Raw genomic sequence first — 23,431 nt, forward strand, 5'->3', positions numbered from 1 at the left:
TTAATAATTTAGCCTTTCTACATCATAACATTGAATTTGAAAGAAAGCCAGCAACATATGATTGAGCCTGCATTCGCATGGATGAGTACTATTTAGAGATGAGCGAGCGTACTCGGATAAGCGGTACTCGCTCGAGTAATTGGCTTTATCCGAGTAACGCTGTGCTCGTCCCTGAAGATTCGGGTGTCGGCACAGAGCGGGGAGCTGCAGGGGAGAGCGGGGAGGAACGGAGGGGAGATCTTTCTCTCCTTCTCTCCCGCCCGCTCTCCCCTGCTCCCCGCTGCGACTCACCTGTCAGCCGCAGCGGCACCCGAATCTTTAGCCCCGAGCACAGCGATACTCGGATAAAGCCAATTACTCGAGCGAGTAGTGCTTATCCGAGTACGCTCGCTCATCTCTAGTACTATTGGTTAGTGAAAAATTGATTGTTTCCCATGCAATTTTCATGGTATTTTCTTATCTTAAATTATATGTGGTTTTTTTTTTTTTTTCCTCACGTGCTTTTTTATCTGTTTTACACTTTCTGGTTCCTTTTTTATTTCATGTGGTCCTTATAGTAACTTGTGTTAAAAAAGCATCACACTCGCATAAAAATCTCATACAAATCGCATGATTTTTGAAGAATCACAGAAAAGTAGGATATGCAGTGATTTTTTTTAAAACTTAGATTATCGGTGCGAGATACCAAACTTGCACAGGAAAATCAGTCGTGTGACTGCACCCTGAAGTGTCCACTTTTAGCTTTAAAGGGGATCTGTTGTCATATTTATACTATCACTGGTATAAACCAATAATCTTAGGGCAGCATAAACTAGTGACTGCTCCTACAGAGCTGCATCATGCACTTTGGTTGGTGCTGTATTTTTTTATAAAATCCATGTTTCTGTGATGCCTTGATATTGATACTCATCTTCCTTAATAATTCACAGCTTACTTCCTCGATACTGTTGTATCTTGTTTCCACCAGAAGAATCGGTGGAGACAAGCTTCATGCCCACAACTTCATTGGTGGGCCGGAGAATAGGTTTCCATTATGTCCCCTCTCGCCTTGTCGTGCCACTGACCCCACGGCCGCTCTCTCTTGTCCCCTTCCCGGCTCCTGCACTGTCAGTCTCCTCGGTGCTGTCACATATTGCAAGCATTATGCCGGCGAGGAGACTAACAGCAGGTGACCAACTTCGCTAGCGCAGGGGTGGGAGAAGAAGGCAGAGCGCCGGAGGAATGCAGCGGAGCGGGTGGGGGAAGGGAGGGGAATTACAGCGCCGACACCGGCAGTAAAGGTCGCCGGGAGAAGTATCACTGCGAACCTATGAGCTCACAGCGGTGTTGGCTTGAGGGGTGGGGGGAACTTACACCGCCAAAGCAAGCTGGAAGGGAAGAAGGTCGCCAAGGGAATTATGACAGCGGAGCTAGGAGCACAGACCAGCGGATTCTCTGGCCCAGCCAATGAAGTTGTGGGTGTTGGTTGCGGGTGTGCAGCTTGTCTCCACTAATTCTTCTGGTGGAGACAAGATACAACAGTACCTACTTCCTCTAGTGTCCAAAGAAACAAAGCTGGCGATCACATGGATGACAGCCACACTCACAGATATAGTGGAGTACACAGCACAGTATGGAGCCGACCACATGCTGCGCTCGCACTACAGCCTAGAGTATTATGAAAAGTACCACATCTATCAAATAAGTTATCAAGCACTGCAGTCCGCGACTCCCACACTGATAGGGCAGCAGAAATCTCATGAAACTTTCCCTTTAATTCAAGGGGCTTGGCACTAACACTAGGATTACAGATTGGGTCAGTTTGATTAATGCACGGACATTATTTTTATATAATTTTTTCTATTGTTTTCACAAACGAGATTTTTTGTATTTTATTAATCATCTGTTGCGTGAGAAATTTAACTAATCATTATTTTAACTATTTTCCTAGAATTATGACAGGGGTCAATTTGCCCCCCCCCCCCCCCTTCCTCTATTTTGCTATTGTGTTGGTTGTTCATTCTAGCACTGTAAGAAAAAAAGTTCCTTTTCTTGCCGCAGGGTGTCTTAGCCATTGTAGCACATGTTCGAAGCAGCTTGGGTATGTTGTGTATACACTGTTCACTCTTCATCTGTGATGCGCCTTTGTTTGTTTTTTTTTTTGCTTGTTTCAAGTTTTAAAAAAAAGTCTGTTTCTGAATGTCTATTTGACACAGCAATCATTTGGATATTGAGAGTACTATGAGGTAGCTTCAATAATAATCTGAAAATGAAGTTAGTGATGATGGTGAAGGTTCAGATGATTCTGAGAAATGTATTTCGCGAAGTAGCAACATTGATTCTACGAGTAGCGGTGAGTCCGAATCTGAAATCCATTACCTTCATTCCACATCTTTTGTGGATAATTACGATGCTGAAACCGATTCGTTACATCCTGACAGCCGTCCCAGTACTGGAAGGGAGGTTAGTGTTTTCAGTGGTCTAAGTTGAAATTAAATTACAAAAAAAACGTCTACAAGGATGAGGGAATGCTAATAAGTCCTTGGCTTGCACTCATGTCCAGGTGATCGTGAATTATGGACCCAATTCTTTTTCTATAAATGTTTAGATTCTGGGCTATCATCCTATCAGAAATTCACCGGTTTTCCAGAATCATGGTTGGTGTCAATGTTTTCTGGAATGGTCACCACAGGAGGTCTACTGGAACGGTCTACGTTATCAATGTTGAGTTGCCCGTTTCAATAGAGGGATCTATTACTTTGGCGGCATTCAGTGGGAGCACTTTAACTTGGGGACATAGAGGGAGTTCAGAGAGGGACCTTTCATTTGGAGTGGCTCAATTTTGTGGGCCTATTACTCTTAGGGGCTCTTTGAGGGAGTACTATTGGGTAGGCACAGAGAGTTTCCATTTGTGAGGGGCACTGAGGGCGCCTATTACTATGGGGGCACTGGGGGTAGAGGCAGGATGAAGAGTGTATGCAGAGACAAATCATAGCTGAAAGCAGTCTTTGGGGGTCTGGGCCCAGATAAAGAAGAAAAGGGTAAAGTGAATGATTCAAATAGGAGATTATGCCAATTGTGATCACTGGAGGTAACTGCATTATAATCACTATTACTGTGTAGAGCTGGTGTTTGACTATTTGGTGATTGCATTATTTTACAGCTATACTACCATACACAGAGCTGATTCATGAATTGAACCTGCTTCATACCCACCCACCGATGGCAGTGTGTGAGCCCAGAACGTTTCCTCCCTTCTCTCCTGCGGAACTAAGGATGAGAGGTCAGGGGAGAACGATCCCGGATGCACACACTGACGTCAGAGTGTGCATCAGGATCAGCGCCATGTGCCATAGGTTCGCAACCACGGGTCTATCCTAAGGATATACAATCAAATTTAAAAGGCTGGATGACCCTAGAACTTATTAGCCTTAGTAAATGCATACAGATTTATATATTGTCTTTATGTTTTAGACGGAAGTTCAGTCATGTCACACATTGCCTAAAACAACAAAGGCATTTGTATATAAAACGCAGGAAATGTATAAAGATGAATTTACTTCCTACATTTCACATTTTGCAGTAACATATACAGGGAACGTATCTAATGGATATAACAGGCCTGACATATGTCAGAGAGCCCATTTTGTATACGAGGGGGTGCTGATAAATCCTTGGCTGTGACCACAACAAATTGGCATAGAACAATAAAATTTCAGTTATATTGCATAGTTCTCTCGAATATCAATGCACTTCTGACTGTGATGTTACAACTTCTTCCACCCATCCAGATGAAATTCCTTTGGTTGGACAGCAAACCAGGCATCAGCTGCTGCAATTGTGTCAGAAACTGAGGCAAATTTGGTTCCCTTGAGGTGTTTCTTCAAATTAGAAAACAGAGCATAGTCCAAAGGTGCCAGACCAGGCAAATAAGGAGGATAATCCAACACCTCGAAGTCTGGGTCAGCCAGTCTGCTCTAGGTGATGGCCACTGTGTGAGACAAGACATCATTGTGCAAAAACACAACACTTTTGATCAACTTTCTACTTGCCTTTTTTTACTTCAATGCCTCCAATTTATCCAGAAGTGTTGTGTAATATACATGCTGATGACCCTTTGGAAGGCAGTTCACCACTATCTTTATCCCAAAGACAGACTCCATTGGATGACGACTTCTGCACTCCCAACGTCGTTGGACGCGGGGAACCACCGCGTCTCCATTCTTTACACAGCTCTTTTGACTTGGAATTATAAATAAAATCTGCGTCTCGTGTTATCATAATTAGTTGAGACAGGAAAGCATCAGCATCCTAACAAAAATGCTGCAAGATTCCCCAGGAACCTTGCACTCGGGCATGATTTTGATCTGCTGACAAACATTGTGGAATCCACTTGGAAGACACCTTCCTCATATCCAGGTGATCATAAAACACGGAACCAACTCTTTCTCTGTAAATGTTCAAAGCCTCGGCTATTGTCTAAGCAGAAATCCAGCGTTCTTCCAGAATCGTGATGTGGTTGGTGTTTGTGGTTCCTGGAATGGTCACCACAGGTGGTCTACTGAAACGGTCTTCATCATCAGTGTTGAAGTGTCCGGTTTTAAATTTGACAACTCAGTTTTTTTTACTGTTGAGTACGAAAGGCACTTGTCGCCTAATTTTTGCACCATGTCAAATGTCCACATGTTTAGTTGACATCCCTTTCAAAAACAGGAATTTCATCTCTACTCTGCTCTCCTTTGCAGAGAAATCTACTGCAGACTCCGCAGTGTTGTCTTCAAACCAGCAAAACATAATCGCTCATGAGATCATGCCAAAATTTGTTGACAAAGTATTGCAGATATTGAGCTTTCAAATTAAATCTTTTTATTGATGCAAAAACAAACTAAGATTGAAAAACCAAGGACCTACCAGCACCCCGTCGTCATAAAAACAGAATGTCCCCAACCATAATTGATAGAGTATCTGCATTTTAATTTTTTTTTTTGGCACTGTACAGAATAAGCGATTATAAGCATTTTGAAATAAGTTTGATCAAACTATTCTGTACATTTTTAGTAGCAAACCCATCTTTAGCTGTGCTGAAAGGTCTGTCTACAGCTAGCTAACTACATAGCTGAACAGGGAGCTCCAGCTGCGCCTGCACCATTATCTCGGCCATTTTTATCTTGTTCTTCATTTCCAAACTATTTAAAACTGAGAAAAAAAATAACCCTCTATTGTGGCATAATTGACCATATTCAAATGCCATAAAGTGACTCTTCAATCCTTGGACAAAATTCTGTCGCGGGACCGGAGAGGGGAGTTACATTACCCACCATTGTTCTTCTGTCCTGTTTTCCCTCCGATCCACCAGTTCTGGGCTCTGCTTTTGGTAGTCCAAGATGGCCACCGTATACTTCTGACTACCTGATCCACCCAGTGCATTGGTTAGACTTCCTACACTCTGATTGAATAATGCTACTGTAGGGGGTCTTCAACATATTACAAGACCAGTGCGGATGTTGCTTGAGTCCAAATTAAAAAGGAAAATTATAACGAGTACCCGGAGAACCATAAGAATCCACTATACACACAGCAAGTGAATCAAAATGAGTTCTGGTTTATTTGGAGAAACACACAGCTTATATAGACCGTCGCCCGCGCAGGATGCGACTTCGAAGAATTACTTAGTCAGGTGATTAGTTTGGAAAACAAAATATTAGCACTTTTCATTCTTGCAAAAACAACTTTATCTTGCAAAAGCACATCTGCTGTGCTCGGGCGCAGTTCGGGCGTATCTGGCCACAACCATGAAATGTCAGTTTGAAACCTATCTACTTAGTTTCTTGTGTCTTATCACGATGTCCGAAATGCAAGGTCCGGACAAAATGAGCAACTTCTAAGTTCCTTATTTTTCTTATGTCATGTCAGCATTAGGAATTACTTTAGAAACAAGATTAACCCCTAACACTACTCATGTGATCAGGACTGGTCAATCAGAGAGCAGCAAACAATGTCCATTTGGTAGTTTGAAAATTGCATCAGACATCTTGGACAACTGAAAATGGGGCCAAAAACTGGCAGATCAGAGTGCCAACTGCACAGAAGACCAACGGTGGGTAACACATACCCACCTCTGGTCCCAGGAGAAAATTTTGTCTCAGCACTTGATGGTTGCTTAAAGGTGATGCCATTTGTAATCCCATATAGGGAAAAAGACAAAAAACTGGAATATCCCCCATCTCTGTTTCTTGACATCCCAAACTTGTTGAATCTGGACCGTGTCTGAAACAGTAAAGTGAACCTGTCAGCTTGAGCATGCTGTCCATATTGCAGGCAGTATGTTATAGCTGAGTAGATTGAAATATATTATTTTGCAGAAGAAGATTCAGTAGAACATAAATTTTATGTATTTATATCGCTTCTCACTGAGCATGGAGGTCCAGTAGTCGGTCCTATCAGTGACTGACAGCTATTCCCGTATGCACAGTCAAACAAATAACACAGTTTCTGTTGTTCTGGGCAGAAACCTACTGCACACTAATGCCAAAACAGCCGTCTGTGTATGGTTTTGTGGCTTGGTTTCCTATTCCCAGTCATTGTTATAAAGAGCTGTATAAGGGGTCTGACATGGATTTAAAGGAATGCTGCCATCCAATAGGTGGCGCTGCAGAGGTATTGTTCCATTTTCCTTATTTGCATAAATTAGCCAGAGGAGTGTGCCTGGCCTGTAAGTCTGTTTACTCACTTCTCAGGTGTCTTCTCACAGCCCTTCTGGGTGCTCTCCTTGGGGAGAGACGATGCCATTCCCCAACCCACTCACCCCCTAGGTGTCTCCACACACTTTTTGGGTGCTCTCCTTAAGGAGAGACGACACCCCTCTTGAATGTGTCAGTGGCATGGCATGGCATCCTGCGCCGTTTCATATGAAGCAAGCCCCACCCCCAAGATGTTACTTCCGGGTAATCCCAGGTTATGTAGAGCTAAATCCCCTTGCTACTCACTCATAAGAAGCAGAGGGTGGGTACAAATCAGTAACCTGGGAAACTGGATGCACATAAGAAATCCTGGTACCCGCTATAACCATACATTAATAAAGATACTTGGCCAGGTTTTAACATAAAGGCAATTGAAACGCAAACCCTGTAACTGAAAATGCACATAAGGACGTTTTTAGATGAATTTTTCAAGTGCATTTTGTAATATAGATGAAAAAGCTGCTGTGTAATAGGGCGGCCTTATAGGCTAATACTACACAAGAATGCTCACTACACCTGCCTTTATGGTTCAACACAGCAATTATCAGTAAACTGTGAGTGCCATCAAAAAGGATCCAACGTGCAGCACTTGCTTGTTCTTGACTAAAATGTCTAAGGTTCTCTAAGGCTTCATTCCCACGACCGAATATGCACTGCGTTTTCACGCCCGGGCGTATATACGCTACCCATTTGAAGCATTGGTTCCCAATGCATTGGTTCACATGGGCGATTATACAGCTTGTAAATATGTCAGCACCGTGAAAGATGGAACATAAGCGGCCAAAATATGTCCGGTGTATAGTGTACAGTGGCCAAAAAGATAGTTCTGGAACTATCTTTTGGCCAATAGACGCCAGCAGGTCCCATAGACTCCTCTGGGAGCAGGGAAAAAGAAGGGAGGGGGAGGCATTTTTGCAGCGTCCAACGCTGCAAAAAGCTTACAGGTACCTCTTTATAGGCACTGGAAGGCATACCAAGGATTTTCCGGGGTGTGATGTATTTTTACACTAAAAACGACGCTCGAGAACAGGTGAATGGTCTAGAAAACGCTGGCTGTGATCGCAGAAAGACGCCCATTCAGGGCGGTAATTGCTGCAGAACCACGGTGCGGATGTCCACCACTCGGCGGTAAAAATCTGCATATGTAAAAGCGTACTTATTTGAAGAGGTAAAATCAGATGTGAAAATCCATATTTAAAATCCACAGTGCAGGTCAATTTATGCCACAAATTTCCAAAAACCTTTCAGGTTTTACTCTGGCATTGAGGCTGATAATAGAGGTCTGTAGAAATGTTCTGTAGAGATCACTTTTCAGCATTAGGCCGGCGCACACAAACTGGTTGGATTCCACATGCAGATATCCACCGCTAAAGACCTGCGATCCATCGTGGAAACGAATTGCGGATGGCTGTGTTTGGTGGCGATGAATGCGGTTTTCCACGAATGGACAGCGTACCGTCTGTGTGAAAGAAAGTTAGCAGGGAATGGATATCTTACTGTATGAGTACGACTGAACGATTTGTATTTAAACCGAATGATTATAGTGTATGAGCCAACGGTGATTTTTATGCCCGCATAAAATGAATGATGAATAAAAAGTGAACGATTTATCGTTCGACCATTGGCTGCATTTACACTGAATGATTAGTTCATTTTAGATCTATCACAGAGATTGCGCATGCACGCTGTCTCGCCCTGAGAGTTCATATACTATTGCAAAGAGACAGTCTCTGCAATAGTTCGGCACTCCCTGCTAGGCTATGAACACTACGTCACTAGTGACTGGGTACATTGCCTCACAGGAAGGAGACTAGAGAATGGACGCTTCGTCACAGGAAGAAGAAGAATCGGCCAGCTGGAGGTGATGTGACCCGGGGTACTAGAGGAGCCAAGAGATGATGCGGTAAGAGGGGGGAGGAATAGGTAAGTATAGACTTTTTGTTTTCTAATGACATAACCCCTTTAATAAATTAGGATGATGTGACAGAACCTGAAATGTACACCATCCATGAGCTGGAATAGATTTGCACTAGGATTTATGCAAGTGTATGGAAAAGGATAAAATGTTGCAAAGTTTTGCACAGAAGAGGCATGCACCTTTTTCAACTTTTTCCCGAAGCTCTTGATGAATTCCCCCCAAAGTCTATTCAAAAGTTCTGCAACTTTTTTATTATACCGCGATCAGGGCTTATTTACATAAAGCCGGACGCCCTCCTTAATAATGGTATTATTCAGGTTTAATACACTGCATATTAAGGTAAATGTAATGAGTTATTTCAGAAACAGTGCATTGTCCTTCACTCTTGTGCCTCCTTGTGATTCGTCCTTTCTGTAGTATGATCATCATTAGCTCTCCTCTGCAGGCATTAATCTCTATGGAGATGCCGAGTTACCGGCAGGAGACACTGGAGCTCACTTTGCTCAGCATCCCCATGCTCACCCCTCCTTCCTTCTAATCATGAAGATGCATGGGTGTGGGGGTGGTGCTGCCCAGCAGATGTGCTCTGGGTGGTTGCCTCTGGGTTGGGAGGCTCTCCTCAACCTTCACTAATCTGCAGTGAGAGGTGGAGACAGAAAGGAGTTGCTGGCACCGACTCACAGAGAGGGAGGGTGAATGTTGTACCCAGCAGTGGGGGGGTTTGACGCTGCAGTGCAGAACTGCGACAGCCTTTTGCACGGCCAGTTGCATCTATTAAATAGATGGACCTCCTGGAAGCCTTTTCCAGATTGGACTGACATGCCAGCATCCCATGCTGCACTTGTTTCCTGAAATCAGCACCATTGAGGAATACATCACAGTATTGTCAGCTGCATCTACCCCTACCAGGACAATATATATATATTTTTGCTCTTGCTTCACTGTTTTCCCAAGGATGTCTGCTATGCTATAGTGTGGACTGTCACTGCCATAGAATGCCGTAATCCTGCGTTATTGTTACACTCAGCGTGCAGCGTCCTTGAGAGGAGATACATTGTTGCAATGGCCAGAATAGAGCTTCTAGCATCTGCTTGAACGTGTAAACACGCAGCCTTTGTGCATATGTAGCTGCCAACCTGTGCTTTCTGCTGTCAGTCCGACAGGGCTTGATCTCCTGACAGCACTGAGATGAGGATACATAAGCCCAGGGCTGAGGTCAGCCGCATGTCTCCCTGGTGATTCTCCATGGCACAACTTATTTCAAAGTATTTCTCACCATGTGATCATTATCTCACGGACTGCCTACCAGAAAATAGTCATTATGTCTTGGAAATGGTTTCTTTATCGGTGACTTCCCCATGACAAGCTACCCTCTCATCGGCATACCAGGAGAATATGGGGGAGAAGTCTGACTATCAGAGACTGCCTAGCAAGGAGATCAAAGAGGAGAATGAGGTAACACTGCTTTATAAGGAGGGGGATAGTCTTGTTTAAGGTCAATTCATCTGTTGTGTTCCACATGTATAGTACAGCATGGTTAGTTCTGAGCATGGAGTGCTATAGCTTCTTCAGGTTTTACTTGGGAAGAGGTGAATGCTTTCTAGTGGAACAGGTGTTAGATAATGTTGGTGTACAATATAGCTCTCCTCTCACTATGTGCCTGCTGGTCAGAAGATTTTACTGTGTCTTTAGTCTGTTATTGGATTTTTTTTGGAGAGGTTACTTCTTACAAGCACCACAGTTTAATATGCTCTCCCATCATGCTTGTTAAGCTGACTTTAGAATTTCTCCCTAGTTGCCCTGCGGTTTCTATAGCAACTCTTCAATCGCTATTTGTTGGTTGGTTGATGTTTTTGCAGCACCAGCCAACTAGAGATCAGTAGAAATTGTGGCCGCATGGTGTGAATGCATTTCGGTTAACTCTTTGTTAGTGCAAAAGCGATATTCTGCAATGATTTCCTTTGCACTTTGATAAAATATGATACTTTGTTACTAATCTCAGGTTTTCAAAGTTGTGTTACAAGATCATTCCATGCAGGCTGTAGACAAGGTTATATTTTAAGCTGTGATGGCTTTAAAGTCTAGTCAAAATCCATTTTAATATGTGAAAACATTTTATTTAGTTTCCATCTAGTTCTCATTTTCCTAGAAGATTATTTTAACCGTATGTAATCAGGTGAATTATGGCGTCTATCTGTAATTACATCACAGTGATCCATGGCTCTTCGTAGCAAGACTCCAGGATGATGCTTCATCACTGCAGCGTTGTCCTGTATGTGGCTGTACCTTTATATTATATTATCTGTTTATGGTTTTACACTATGCAAGCCTGCAGAATAAACTAAACTGGATATAGTCATCAGGAAGTGGATCGTCTCTGGCTTACATCTGAAGATACTGAGAATGCTATACAGGTTAATCAGGCACAAGTCCTGCTTTATTGGCCTCATTCACACTTTGTGGTAGTGGTGCTCCCTGCCATGTTTTCTCCATTAAAGCCAATAAGGAAAGAGGCAACAGAAATGTCAGGGATAATATATGCTAAATATTTCATACTTACTGAGAGCTATCGTCTGGCTATTATGCAACATCTGGCTGCTGTCCTAAAAAAGCAAACAAGCAAAAAAAACTAAAGAAAAACAGGCAACGTTTTCAGAAAATTCTGTTGAAATTTGCATAACAATATTTGTATGATTCAGAATAAACCAATGGAGCAGTCAAGTTATCCGTCTCTCGCTCATTAATGTTTTATAGACGATGGTTTATAGGTACTTTTCATATATGGTAAGAACAAGCGTGCGGGAGCCCTGTAATTTACTGATGATTGTTCTTATGACATGTATGAATCTTCATAGTAAGTATCTGCTGTCACAAAATAACCCCCGTGCAATATGTGCACATCATGACGCGGACACTGATATAATAAAGCTTTTATTGGGGTTGCTAATACATAGAAATTAACAACAGCTTAAATGTGATAGTTTTCTCTGATTGCCTCTTTGCATCGGCACATGATATGGAGACTCAGGTGTAATATGCTTTGTATGATGAGGTGCATTCATTGTGCAGCACACTTTGACCATTGTTTACGGGGAGCATCGCTGCAGAGGTGAAGGCTGCCATTAACGGGGTCTGTAATCATGTTCTTGATGTAGTAAACTACTAGAAGGCCTCCTGCACACTGCAGAGCCGGATACCGCATGCATATTCCCGCCCTGGGAGCAGCAGTTGCTTTCGTTTTCATCTGTACTGCGGATGGTCCGTCGGACATGCCCAGTACAGACATTTTTCTTAACTACTGCTTTTCCCGCATCATCACCTAGCGATGACGTGGAATCCACGACCTTTCCACAATGCCATTGCAGAAGGGCCCCGGACCGGATGGCTTCCATTGACTTCAATGGAAGCCATCCGTGCAAAAATGGAGCATGCTGCAATTTTTCCTCTGCTCGCAGAAACTGCAATTGGTTTACGCAAGTGTGCAGGGAGAATCGATTTCCCATAGCTTGCTGTGGAAAGGCATTTACTGCAGGTCTGAAGTGCGAATGCCCGCAGCAAATATCCCCCTGTGTGCAGGAGCCCTAAGGCTTAGTTGCAGTACATTTCTCCTTCCTACTAGAATGAAAGCCCCAATTGGAACTGAGTCAAACATGGAGTCAGAACAATCTGTGTACAGCACTGTGGAATTCGTATGTGCTATATAAATGAGTAAAAATAAAAAATAAGTTTCTGCCCATGTTAGCTATCTCAATCTCCGAATCTGAGAGCCTTTTGCTGTGTAATGCAGTGGTAATGAACGTTTCCCCAAAGGGATATCCAGAGGATCATTGGACAATTGTGTTAAGTATCGGCTTGGATCAGATAGTTAGGTCATAGCTAGGTCTAGAGAAGAAGCCAGCAACTACATGCTGTAAGACCTTGTTCTCAGAAGCTGGGTGAGGAATAATTGATGCACATCTAGCAATCCGAGAAGTGTGAACCTAGCCTTACATGTTACTTGAGGTTCTGCACCAGAATAGAGCTCTCATTAAGGATCATCACAATAATCTCTCTGGTTGTCCCCCAGGCCCCCCCAATGTGCCATCTGATCATCCCCCCACCTCCCCTGTATTCACACTTCTTTGTAGTAAACACAGCAGTCTTCCTCCCTCAGTAGTCAGGGCAGTCCAACCCCCACTTTCACAGTAATCACTACTGTCTCCGCATTGGTGTTAGCAATCCAAGCTCCACTTTTTAACCAGTCAAAGCTTCCTATATTCAAGACTGAAGAGGAGCCCACAGTATTGCCATATTACAAGGTCTACTATGTCCACTCTGTTTCTGCCTTTGCCAGAAGAGATGGAGTTTGATGTCTCAGTGACAGCTTTCAGCTCCATGATTCTGCTTCTGTTGGAATCGCCTGGCTATTGAATACATAAAGGGCAGGGAACAACACTTTTTTTTAGTTACCAGTGCTTGAGGGGGTTCAAAGAAGGGCAACTAAACAAATACATGTAATGACGGGACTGGAATACCCAGAGAGGCTATCAAAATTGGGATTATTTACCCTGGAAAAAAGAAGGTTAAGAGGCGATCAAATAACTATGTATAAATACATGAGGGGGCGATACAAGGATCTCTCCCATGGTCTGTTTATACCCAGGACTGCGACGGTAACGAGAGGGCATCCGCTACAACTAGAAGAAAGCAGGTTTCGTTGCCAACACAGAAAAGGGTTCTTTACTGTAAGAGCAGTTAGACTGTGGAACGCTCTGCCTGAGGACGTAGTGATGGCAAAATCCATAGAGGAGTTTAAAAGGGGACTAGACGTCTTTCTAGAGTGGAAGGATATTTCAGGATATAAATCTTTGGTTAATTGTTAATCCAGGTATACAGGCAGGTAGGAACTATTAGGGGTTGATCCAGGGATTAGTCTGATTGCCATTAGGGAGTTGGGAAGGAATTTTCCCCCAAAAAGGGCTAATTGGCTCCTGCCTCTTGGTTTTTTTTTGCCTTCCTCTGGATCAACAACATAAGAGGATAAACAGGCTGAACTAGATGGACATTGTCTTCATTTGGCCTTACATACTATGTTACTATGTCCAGCCTTCTCATAGGTGAATTTGCAAAGGGGCCCATGCACTTTAGTTCACTGTCAGCCGAACGCACATTCATTTGACAGTTATTCTTCCCAAATCCCTCATACACCTGTAAACTCAACCGCACGTTCATGTGTCTTCAATGAGGGGAAGGAAAGATGCTGCCGTGAGAACAGAGGATCGGATATATTGAAATCTATCATGCTTGATCCTCCTTTCCCTCCCAACATCTGCGATTAGGGGAGATCTCCATATACATTAGGCCTCATGTCCACGGGCAAAAGAAGAATTAAAATCCGCAGCGGATTTTAACTATTCTCCCGCGCGCGGATCCACACCCCATAGGGATGCATTGACCACCCGCGGGTAGATAAATACCCGCGGATGGTCAATAAAAGTGATTTAAAAAAAAAAATGGAGCATGAAAAAATCTGGACCATGCTCCATTTTCGTGCGGGTCTCCCGCGGGGACGGCTCCCGCAGGCTTCTATTGAAGCCTATGGAAGCCGTCCGGATCCGCGGGAGACCTAAAATAGGAATTTACTCACCCGCTCCGGTTCTTCCCTTTGCCGAGGCGCCATCTTCTCTCTGTCGCGGCCGGATCTTTTTTCTTCGGGCCGGCGCATGCGCAGGGCACCTCACCGACGTCATCCTGCGCATCCGCCGAGCCGAAGAAAGAAGATCCGGCCGCGACGGAGAGAAGATGACGCCGCGGCGAAAAGGAGATCCGGAGCGTGCGAGAGGTAAGTTTATTCTTATTTATTCTCATTTTCAGCGCTCATGTCCGCGGGGCAGGAGGGACCCGCTCCGGATTCTACATGGAGAATCCGTAGCAGGCCTGATTTTCCCCGTGGACATGAGGCCTTAGACTGTTGTTTAAGTGAAAAAGAAACAGGACAGCTCATTGGGAGGGGAAAATATGCTGTAGGTCCAAATCCAACAAAGGTAATACCGAGGAAATCCAATTCCAGACCACATGCGATCCACTCAGTGGAGAGCTGCAGTATTAAAAAATAATAAACCCTCCATCAAGAAGATGGAGGTCAGAAAATCACAAGAAAGTAGAATACAAGTTGCGCTCCAAACATATAGAGTAGGAAAGTACTCACTCGGGAGAGGGGAGCAGACACTCAGTGAAAACCGAGCCACCAAATCTCCCCTCAAGATCCAGGATGGCCTTGAACAATTGTTATGTGAATCCCATGTCCACTCAAATCAAAATCAGGTCCGCGGGAACTCCAAATGGTGCAAAGACGGATTTATTCACAAGAGGGAAGACTCTCCCACTGGAGATTCAGCAAGACATACAACGCGTTTCAGCAATAAAAAGCCCTTTTCAAGTACAAAACATACACATAACAATGAGTTTAAATAAAAACCCAATACCCGAGGTATTGGGTCCTTAGTTAAACTCATTGTTATGTGTATGTTTTGTACTTGAAATAGGTTTTTTATTGCCGAAACGTGTTGTATGTCTTGCTATCCTAGTCTGATTTTGATCTTTCCTTTGAACCCCTTATTAAATCACTTGTCCCTTGCACTGCAAAAGCATCTCCAGAATCCACTGTTTTCTTACAGTGGAAATGGCAAAAACTTATTGTTGGTCTGATCCAATTCTCATCTTGATTACTGTATCTCAAATTAATGGGTCTTTCCCTCACTAAATTCTCCGCTGTCCCTCCCATCCTCAGTGCAGCAGTCAGGCTCATCTTTGTGACTAACCGATACACCAATGTCTCCACCCTGTGCCTGTTGCTGCTCTAGTGCCGGTCCACTATACAATACAATTTAGGGCTTATCATTCTCATCCTTGGAGCTCTCCACAGTGCTGCACCATCCTGGACAGTCACTTCCATGGAAGAGAGCTGCAGTAGCATCCAGACCACTAAACATTGGATAATCCTGCTTATTCCAGCTCTTCACGGCTCAGCTCAGACCGTGGGGCTGTCTGGTGTTGGACCTCCGCTAGTCTGATATTGATGCCCTATAATGACCTCCACTAACTAGTCTGATATAATGAAGATAGGTCCTCAATATTCTAGGTCTGAAAAACCCTTTTAAGCATTTTCTTGTCCGGTGTACTATTCCATACCCTTTCAATTGACTGTAATGTTAAAAAAAGCTTTCCTCTTTGGGACAGATAAGTGTAGTAAGTTATGTTTTTCCATCCCGCAAAAAAAACATTTACAAACCTATAGAAGGTCAGATGTACTCCGAAGTATGTATTTTTGAACTACGCATGACCCATTCTAGCCTTTGGGTACATGAAGTGATATGTTTTTATACCATTTTGTATAAAAAGTATGCCATTCATGGATGCTTAAATGACCCCTAAACCCTAGAGCTCCTTTAATGTCCAGAATGTTTTCCCACTGGCAGTGGTATACGGCGTACAAAAAGTAGTATTTTTAGTCTCCAACTCTAACGTACTTGAATGAAGCTTTTTGTAGAATGCTATAGGTGCAGGCATGAAGGACGATGAGTGATTTTCCATGGGGCTGGGTGTGGTGGCAGGAAAAGACAGCATGACAGCATGTTTTAAAAAAAGAGAATTCGTCATTATGAGTGAGCAGGTTTCTTCACAACGGGACTTTTTCTTTTCTGTGACCATTTAAAATCATGGTGATTACCATTTTTAATATCCTGGGTCATGTAGAAACTAGAAGACGATTTTCACATTTGTGTCTGATCCTCTGTTGCAAATGCCATCATATTTGAAGAGGGAAAAAGGATTTCGTGCATCACTATAGTCCCATCAAAACAATGGACATCACCCACAATGGAACCTGACAGACCCCATCATAAGTCCATGGGGTTCATGAACCACCGGTGGTATCTGTCATACAGTGTGATGAATCTGGCAGTTCATAGAGCCTTTGCTTATGAATGGAAGCCACTATGAGGACTCAGTATATTTCAATCTGTAACCTCCCTACAGCACAATAAACTAAGTCACGATGCTGTTAGGGGATGTAATGGGGAGGCGGGTGAGGTATTTTTTTTACTCGCACACGGAAGTCCGTGTGCCACATGAAAATCTGACTCTCTTTAGTTTGTCTGCTCTGCTCTCCCACACAAGTCTATGAGAGAGCGGACGCACGACAATCTGTAAAGAGTCAGATTTTAGTGTAGCTGGTAAGTATAAAAACACATTTCTCATTCCTGGTTTGCTTCCTACCTCTGTGACAGCTAATTCAGTGTATCATTTGCCGGCTCTATTTCTTCTCTTCCTCTTGGGTTCCTCAGAGTTCGGTCCTTGTTCCGCTCCTCTTTTCTGTGTACACAGCCCCAATTGGACAAACTATCAGCAGATTTTCTGTAACATCCGTACACTGAGATAAATTATATACTCTTTCCCCCAAACATCACATCTTCAGTACTGACAAACACCAGCGACTGTCTGTCCGCTGTCTCTACCATGTGCTCTCTTTATCTGAAATTGAATCTTTCAAAAAGTGAAGCCTTTTGTGTTTCCATCATCTACTAACCAATTTAAAAACCTGATATCTCCGTTTTAGTGATTGATGCAACCATAACTCATAGGCAGCATGCCTGCTATATTCAATCACATGCTCGCTCATGTCACCTGCACCTCAGAAAGCTCTCCGGAATCTGCCTTTGTCTAAGGCCCCATGTCAACGGGCGTTGCGCAGTCCCGCGGAAGATCTCCGCCGCGGGAGCCGCCGCCGAATCTCCGTCAGTCAGCCCTGATAGATAGGCTGGCTGTGAATTGCCCATCACGAGCGGAGAATCGCAATGATTCTACGCTCGTGGACAGGGGCCGGCTCTATTCGCCGGCAGTTTACAGCTGGCGAATACACGCCCGTGGACAGGGCGCCTTACTGTGAAAACACCAAAACTCTTAGGCTGGGTTCACAATAGGTGGAATTGCAGCTGAGTTTCTGTGCAGACTAACCGCACGCATTTTTAAATCTGAGACTAAGCAGCAAAGTGGACAAGATTTGTAAAGATCTTTTTCACACACAGCCGACAAGCTGCATGCAAACTGACATGTGGCGTGGAGTTCAAATCCGCAACATGTCAATTATATCACCGTCTCCAGTGTGGACTCTCTTCTCTCTATGGGGAGAGATTTCTGCAGCGGAATACAGGCTGAAAAGCCGCTTCAAACCCACACCAAATGGCACGAGCTTTGTAGCAGCCTTTCCGCTGTGGAAATCTTGCAGAATTTCCGTGCGGTCCTGCTGCAAACATTCTCAGAGATTTCCGTCCTGTGGAAACCTAGTCTTAGGCTGGGTTCAGACAAGGCAGATTTGCCGTGCGGAATTTTGCTGCGGCAAATCCGCCTGCAGCCACTAATTCCGGCATTAGCCAGCCATGTAGACGAGATTTGTCAAAAATCTCATCCACACGGGACGGCCAATCCGTTGCGGCGAAGCTGGCGCTGCTAAGCGGATTCCTTGGCAGCAACATGTCTATTTTTTTCCATTGCGGCCACACTCCTCTTAATGGGAGTGCCGGCCACAATGGAAAAACATGTGGCTGTTCTTAGCCTTACATTATTACATGTAAATGCTGGCATGTTACCGCAGTAACATGGCAGCATTTACATGTAATTATGTTATGCTAAGGAACATTAACCGTGAGGCTAACCCTCCATGCCTAGCAGAAATGCATGCACAAAGTTCAGCGTCTCAGCTCAGTAATGGCCGGCATTTCTGCCATTGCTTACCACCCGCCCGCAGCCTCACTGCTCCGTCCCTGCCGCCGCCTCAGCCTTCCGTCCCAACCGGCGGCAGAGAGCTTTGTGCCGGCAGCCGCATGTCTTCTTTGTTACCGACACTGCCCTGCTGACACCTGCCAATGGAAAGGCATTGTGTCGGCAATGCACTGTACGTTGGGTTTGGGCTATCTGCTGGGCAGTGTGGGGCGCCGGCGGGGAACCGACTTTGAGCTGTGGATGCACGCCTGCATCGCCGCTGGCCACGGTATGTATTTTCTAGCACTCTTCAGTGCCCTTCTAGGGCCTGGTTCCGGAGAAGTTGTCCAGCCAATCAGCTGCAGGGGCATCACCCCCGTCAATCTTGATTCCACCAGGAATTCCTGGTGGCGTCAAGATACAATAATACCCCGCCATGCTTGGCCTTTCTTTTCTGGAGTAGTAGATGGAGAAACAAAAAGAAAAAAGCCCAATGCAGATATTATCCTTAATGGAATTTGAACCAAGAACTCCAGCACATTCAGGAGTGAGCTACATTCATAGGAAAAAAATATATACCCAACTACCCCCACTCTCTACCTCCTTTCAAAAATTGTCCTGATTTCATTGCCTGGCCGAACACTATGAGCAACACTAATTTCCATAACTTATTACAAATCAGTCTTTCAGGTCACTAGACTCTTCCCTCTCCTTCCTGAATGCAGGATCCAGGCTAGTCTTTCTGTCTAACTACTACATTGATGTCCCTATCCTGTATCAGACACTGGACTGGTCGCCCCCTCCACTACAGAATACAGTGTAAAGGGAACCCATTATGGTGCTTGTGGGACATGGAGATCCGAGGTCCCTGGTTTTCTCTGTCACCCCTGGAAGTTGGCGCTTGATTTATGAGCGTGATTCTGCATGCTTACAGACTGAAGAAAAGAGTGAAAAGACCGGCTACACATGGGTGGATTCTCATTACGGAATCTGAAGTCAACGGAAGCCGTCCGACCCGCAGCCCTTTCGCAATCCTCATGTATGTCAGCAAGCTGGCTGGACGATCCGCAGTACAGATTAAGAAGATTCCAGACAGGTTCGCGGGGTCACCAGCCAGGCACAGGGTTGGATTCTGCTGCGGGATGCCGCATGTGGAATCCGATCCGTTTGTGTGCAGGTGGCCTAAAACTGTCCACAGTGCTGCACCGCGCTATATCTCCTCCCTCATCTCTGTCTGCCGTCCTACTCATGCTCTCTGTTCTGTTTACAATCTTCGAATAAGCTCCTCCGTAATCCAAGCCTTGTACTTCCGTCTCCAAGAGAATGCGCTATCCCAGATAGTCTCCAATATCCACACATCTCTTTAGGAAGGCCTACCACATTCTGTAATCTAACTGTTCCCCATTTATTCCTTTTCTAAATACTCTCTCTTGATCCCCTTCAACCTAAAAAGATGGCCGGACCTTGTACGGAACCTCTGTTTCCTTATAGATTGTAAGATTTTGTGAGCAGGACCCTCACTCCTATTGTTCAATACTGATTTAGTGTGCCGCAGATTATTATTATGATTATAAGTAACATTTGTTCTATAGCAGAAATCAACAGGAATTAACATCAGTAAGTGCAGGTCTATGCAAATAATGAAAATGGAACAATACCTCTGCAACGCCACCTATTGGATGGCAGCAGTTCTGCAAATTCATGTTTGACCTTTTATACAGGTCTTAGCAAAGATTGTGAATTTAAAACCGCGCCAGAATCCATACACAGACAGCTGTTTCAGAGTTTTTGCCCCTCATCCGTGTGCAGCAGGTTTTTGGTGAGAGGCCTATGACGTGAGTCAGGAGGGGCAGCATCACTCCTTAAGGAGAGCATCTAGAAGTCTCCTCACTCACCTTCTAGGTGATCTCCTCAAGAAGAGACAATACCCCTCCCGACTTAAGTGCAAGTCCTAATAGACTGAAATGCATTGTACTTGTATGACAGCCTGCAACTGTATATAGAAGGGTCTAAGCCCTCCTGCCCGCGGACAGAGCGGGATACGCCCACAGTTTTACACCGCGGGGATAAACATAAAAGTGGCCATGGAAAAACGCTGTAAAATAGAACATGCCACGATTTTTTTCATGCGGCGTAAATCCGCGGCAGAATCCCACATGTGAGGACTGAGCCATTAGGTTCAATAGAACCTAATAGCTGCGTTATTCTGCCGTGGTTTTAAATCCGGCTGTGGGCATTAGCCCTAAGTAATGAATTGTGATCCCAAGACAAGATTATTACCTACTCGTAGATGCCATCTTCAACCATTTTTAACACAAAGGTGCTTTTATATGGAACGATTATTGTTCAAATAATTATTGGATCGTTCAAACTTGGACACTAATCATTCAGTGTAAACTTGGCCAACGCTTAAACCCTACTGCAGGGGGAATGCCTTCATCTCCCTTTGCTGGCTGACTTGCATAGTCTCCCAAAGAAGTCTATGAAGGCATCTGCGATTTTTTTTTTTTTGCCAAAAGCTAGATCAAGACCTATTTTTTCACGCAACAGGGAATTTCAGTCACTGCGTTTTAGTCACTGATGTCCTATCTTTTTTTGGTGAGATTTTTTGACGCGGCTACAAATTGTTCATCTGAACGTTTCCATAGGAAACCATTAGTTCTTTTATGGTGACTACCCACTACAGTTCTTTTTCACTGCGAAATCTGCAGCAGTTTTTTCTCTCCAGGTGTCTATGGGACTTGTTAATGTTAAAATCGCATCGCGCAAAATCTCAATTTCGCGGTAAATCGCGATTTTGCTGCGATGCGTTTTTAACATTAGAAAGCCCCATAGACACCTGGAAAAAAAAAACACAGCAAATTCGCAAACACTAGTGGGTAGTCACCCTAAGTCACGATTTCTTGATGCATGTAACTTAGTTGCAGAGAATCGTCGGTGTGAAGGAGGCCTCTCAGTGTAATCTTGCCTGTGGTGATGGTCATTACATACACAGTAGAGATGAGCGAACGTACTCGGATAAGCACTACTCGTCCGAGTAATGTGCTTTATCCGAGTATCGCTGTGCTCGTCCTGAAAGATTCCGGGAGAGAAGGAGAGAAAGATCTCCCCTCCGTTCCTCCCCGCTCTCCCCTGCAGCTCCCCACTCCACAGCGCGTCCCGAATCTTTCAGGACGAGCGGAGAGGTACTCAGATATAAAGCACATTACTCGGACGAGTAGTGCTTATCCGAGTACGTTCGCTCATCTCTAATACACAGCATTTCACTGGGAGAAACAAGTTAGTACCTTACTTAACCCACACGGTGCCCATCCTGGAAAATGAATACAAAAGACACTGCAAAAATAGCTAATGGGAAAATAGGAATGCGGTAACAAAAAAACAAGTGATTTTTGTGTACAGAATAGCAAAACATTAAAAAAAGCTGTATAAACGTGTCGCCTGAATCGCGCTGACCCAGAGAATAATGTTATCATATGATTTATGTCGCATGCTGTAAAAATGAAATCCAAAAGCAAATGGCAGAATTTATTTTTTAACCCCCACGCCCCCTAAAAATTTTTAATAAAAGTTAAACATTACGTTATATGTATCGAAAAACGAGGTCAGTAAAAAATATAACTTGTCCTGCAGAAAACAAGCCCTTGTACGTCAACGAGAAGAATGAAGAGGTCGTGGCTCCTGGAATGCAGTGATGAAAAAAACTGAAAAATGAGTTGGTCATTAAGGTGCAAACAGGCTTGGTCACCAAGGGGTTAAAGATACTGTATGTGTTGCCTAAAAGATATGAGCGTGTGCTCCCTTTACATTCATTCCCATAGTAGCTGTGGCTTGGCGGGTCTCGGTCATTCATGTGTACATGTGCTTCCTGTGTGCATGTAACACCTCTCCCTTCTGCATTGAAGTGTGCACTGAATGTAAAGTAGTTAGTGCTGCACCACTTCCCCCACGTATTATTTAACCCTTCCTCCTCAGAGTCGCTGCACGTATCTATCCTTGTCACAGTACAAGCTGCACTAATAGAGACCAACTGTACATTTAGTGCACCTACTACTATAGTGTTCTAGATATTCAGTAGTGTAAATGATCTTGAACACTTTCTTATGTAATATACTTGATAATCCTTTGATACTCGGTTTCGTTCCTCCAAATAGCTGCTTGCTATTAAATGTCCGATTTACATAAAGTTCTGTCTGAAAAAAGCTACATACTGCTTTATATAAGTCAGTCTTCCAAGTGATTAAAGGGGTTCTCCCAGACTTTTACTATTGATGACCTATCCTCAAAATAGTTGATCGGCAGGGGTCTGCTCGAGAGATCCTCGCCAAGCAGCCGGTTCCTGGTGCTGCGGTTATTCTAGACAGCAATGGAAGCAGATAGCGCTGTCCGTGTTTCAGCAGACCAGTTTGGTACTGCAGGCGCAGCTTCCATTTAATTCAAACCAGGCTGCTGCAATATGGACAGTATTATCTGCTTCAAGCGCTGTCCACATTGACAGGGCTGCCAAAAATATGCTAATTGGCAGTGATCCTGAGCGATGATCCTCCCCCTCCCCACCAATCAATTATTGATCACCTACCTTAAGCATAGGCCATCAATAGTTAAAAAAAACCCGCGAGAACTCCATTTAAGGATTTGTCTTACTGTGTGTATATATACTCTGCCTTGGTATGGGCTGTCATATTGATGGTTAGCATAATATATCCATAATCCTATTACAGAATAAATACACAGTGCTTACCTTACTGTCACTTGTAAAGGAATAAAGGTCCATTTAGACACGAATATTGCAGCATTTCTTATGCCATGATTTTCGAACACTGTCTGCTCTGGTTTCATCGCAGATCAATTCGCATGCGGAAAATTCTATACCGTGTTTCTGTAATCCGCTACGCATTTCCCATATGCAACGTCACAGGGGGGACTGGAGGATGCAGCGCTGAACACAGCAGATTGCTGGTAGAGATGACTTTAGTATCCTTTTATTATTTTTACAGGAGGAGCAGGAATTTACAAAAAAAAAAAAAAATTAACTCTGACAACCCCTGAGAGCATA

At 44.0% G+C, this 23,431-nt stretch overlaps 1 protein-coding gene and 1 long non-coding RNA gene across 3 annotated transcripts in view; one reads left to right on the plus strand and one right to left on the minus strand.

Moving 5' to 3' along the window:
• Window positions 1–23,431, minus strand: part of LOC136627384 (uncharacterized) — a 183,514-nt gene that overhangs the window by 80,902 nt on the left and 79,181 nt on the right. The window lies entirely within an intron of this gene.
• The window catches only part of TNK2 (tyrosine kinase non receptor 2), a 186,343-nt gene that overhangs the window by 74,487 nt on the left and 88,425 nt on the right, over window positions 1–23,431 (plus strand). Inside the window, exon 1 of one of the 2 annotated variants that reach the window (XM_066602383.1) lies at window positions 9,300–10,092. The exons of the other annotated variant lie outside the window; for it this stretch is intronic. Coding sequence (XP_066458480.1) covers window positions 10,033–10,092 — 60 coding nt within the window. The 5' untranslated portion in view covers window positions 9,300–10,032. Of the gene's footprint in view, window positions 1–9,299; window positions 10,093–23,431 lie in introns of those variants that run through there. 2 annotated transcript variants of the gene reach the window in all.

Source organism: Eleutherodactylus coqui, chromosome 1 (assembly GCF_035609145.1).
Source record: "Eleutherodactylus coqui strain aEleCoq1 chromosome 1, aEleCoq1.hap1, whole genome shotgun sequence".
NCBI classification, from domain to species: domain Eukaryota; kingdom Metazoa; phylum Chordata; class Amphibia; order Anura; family Eleutherodactylidae; genus Eleutherodactylus; species Eleutherodactylus coqui.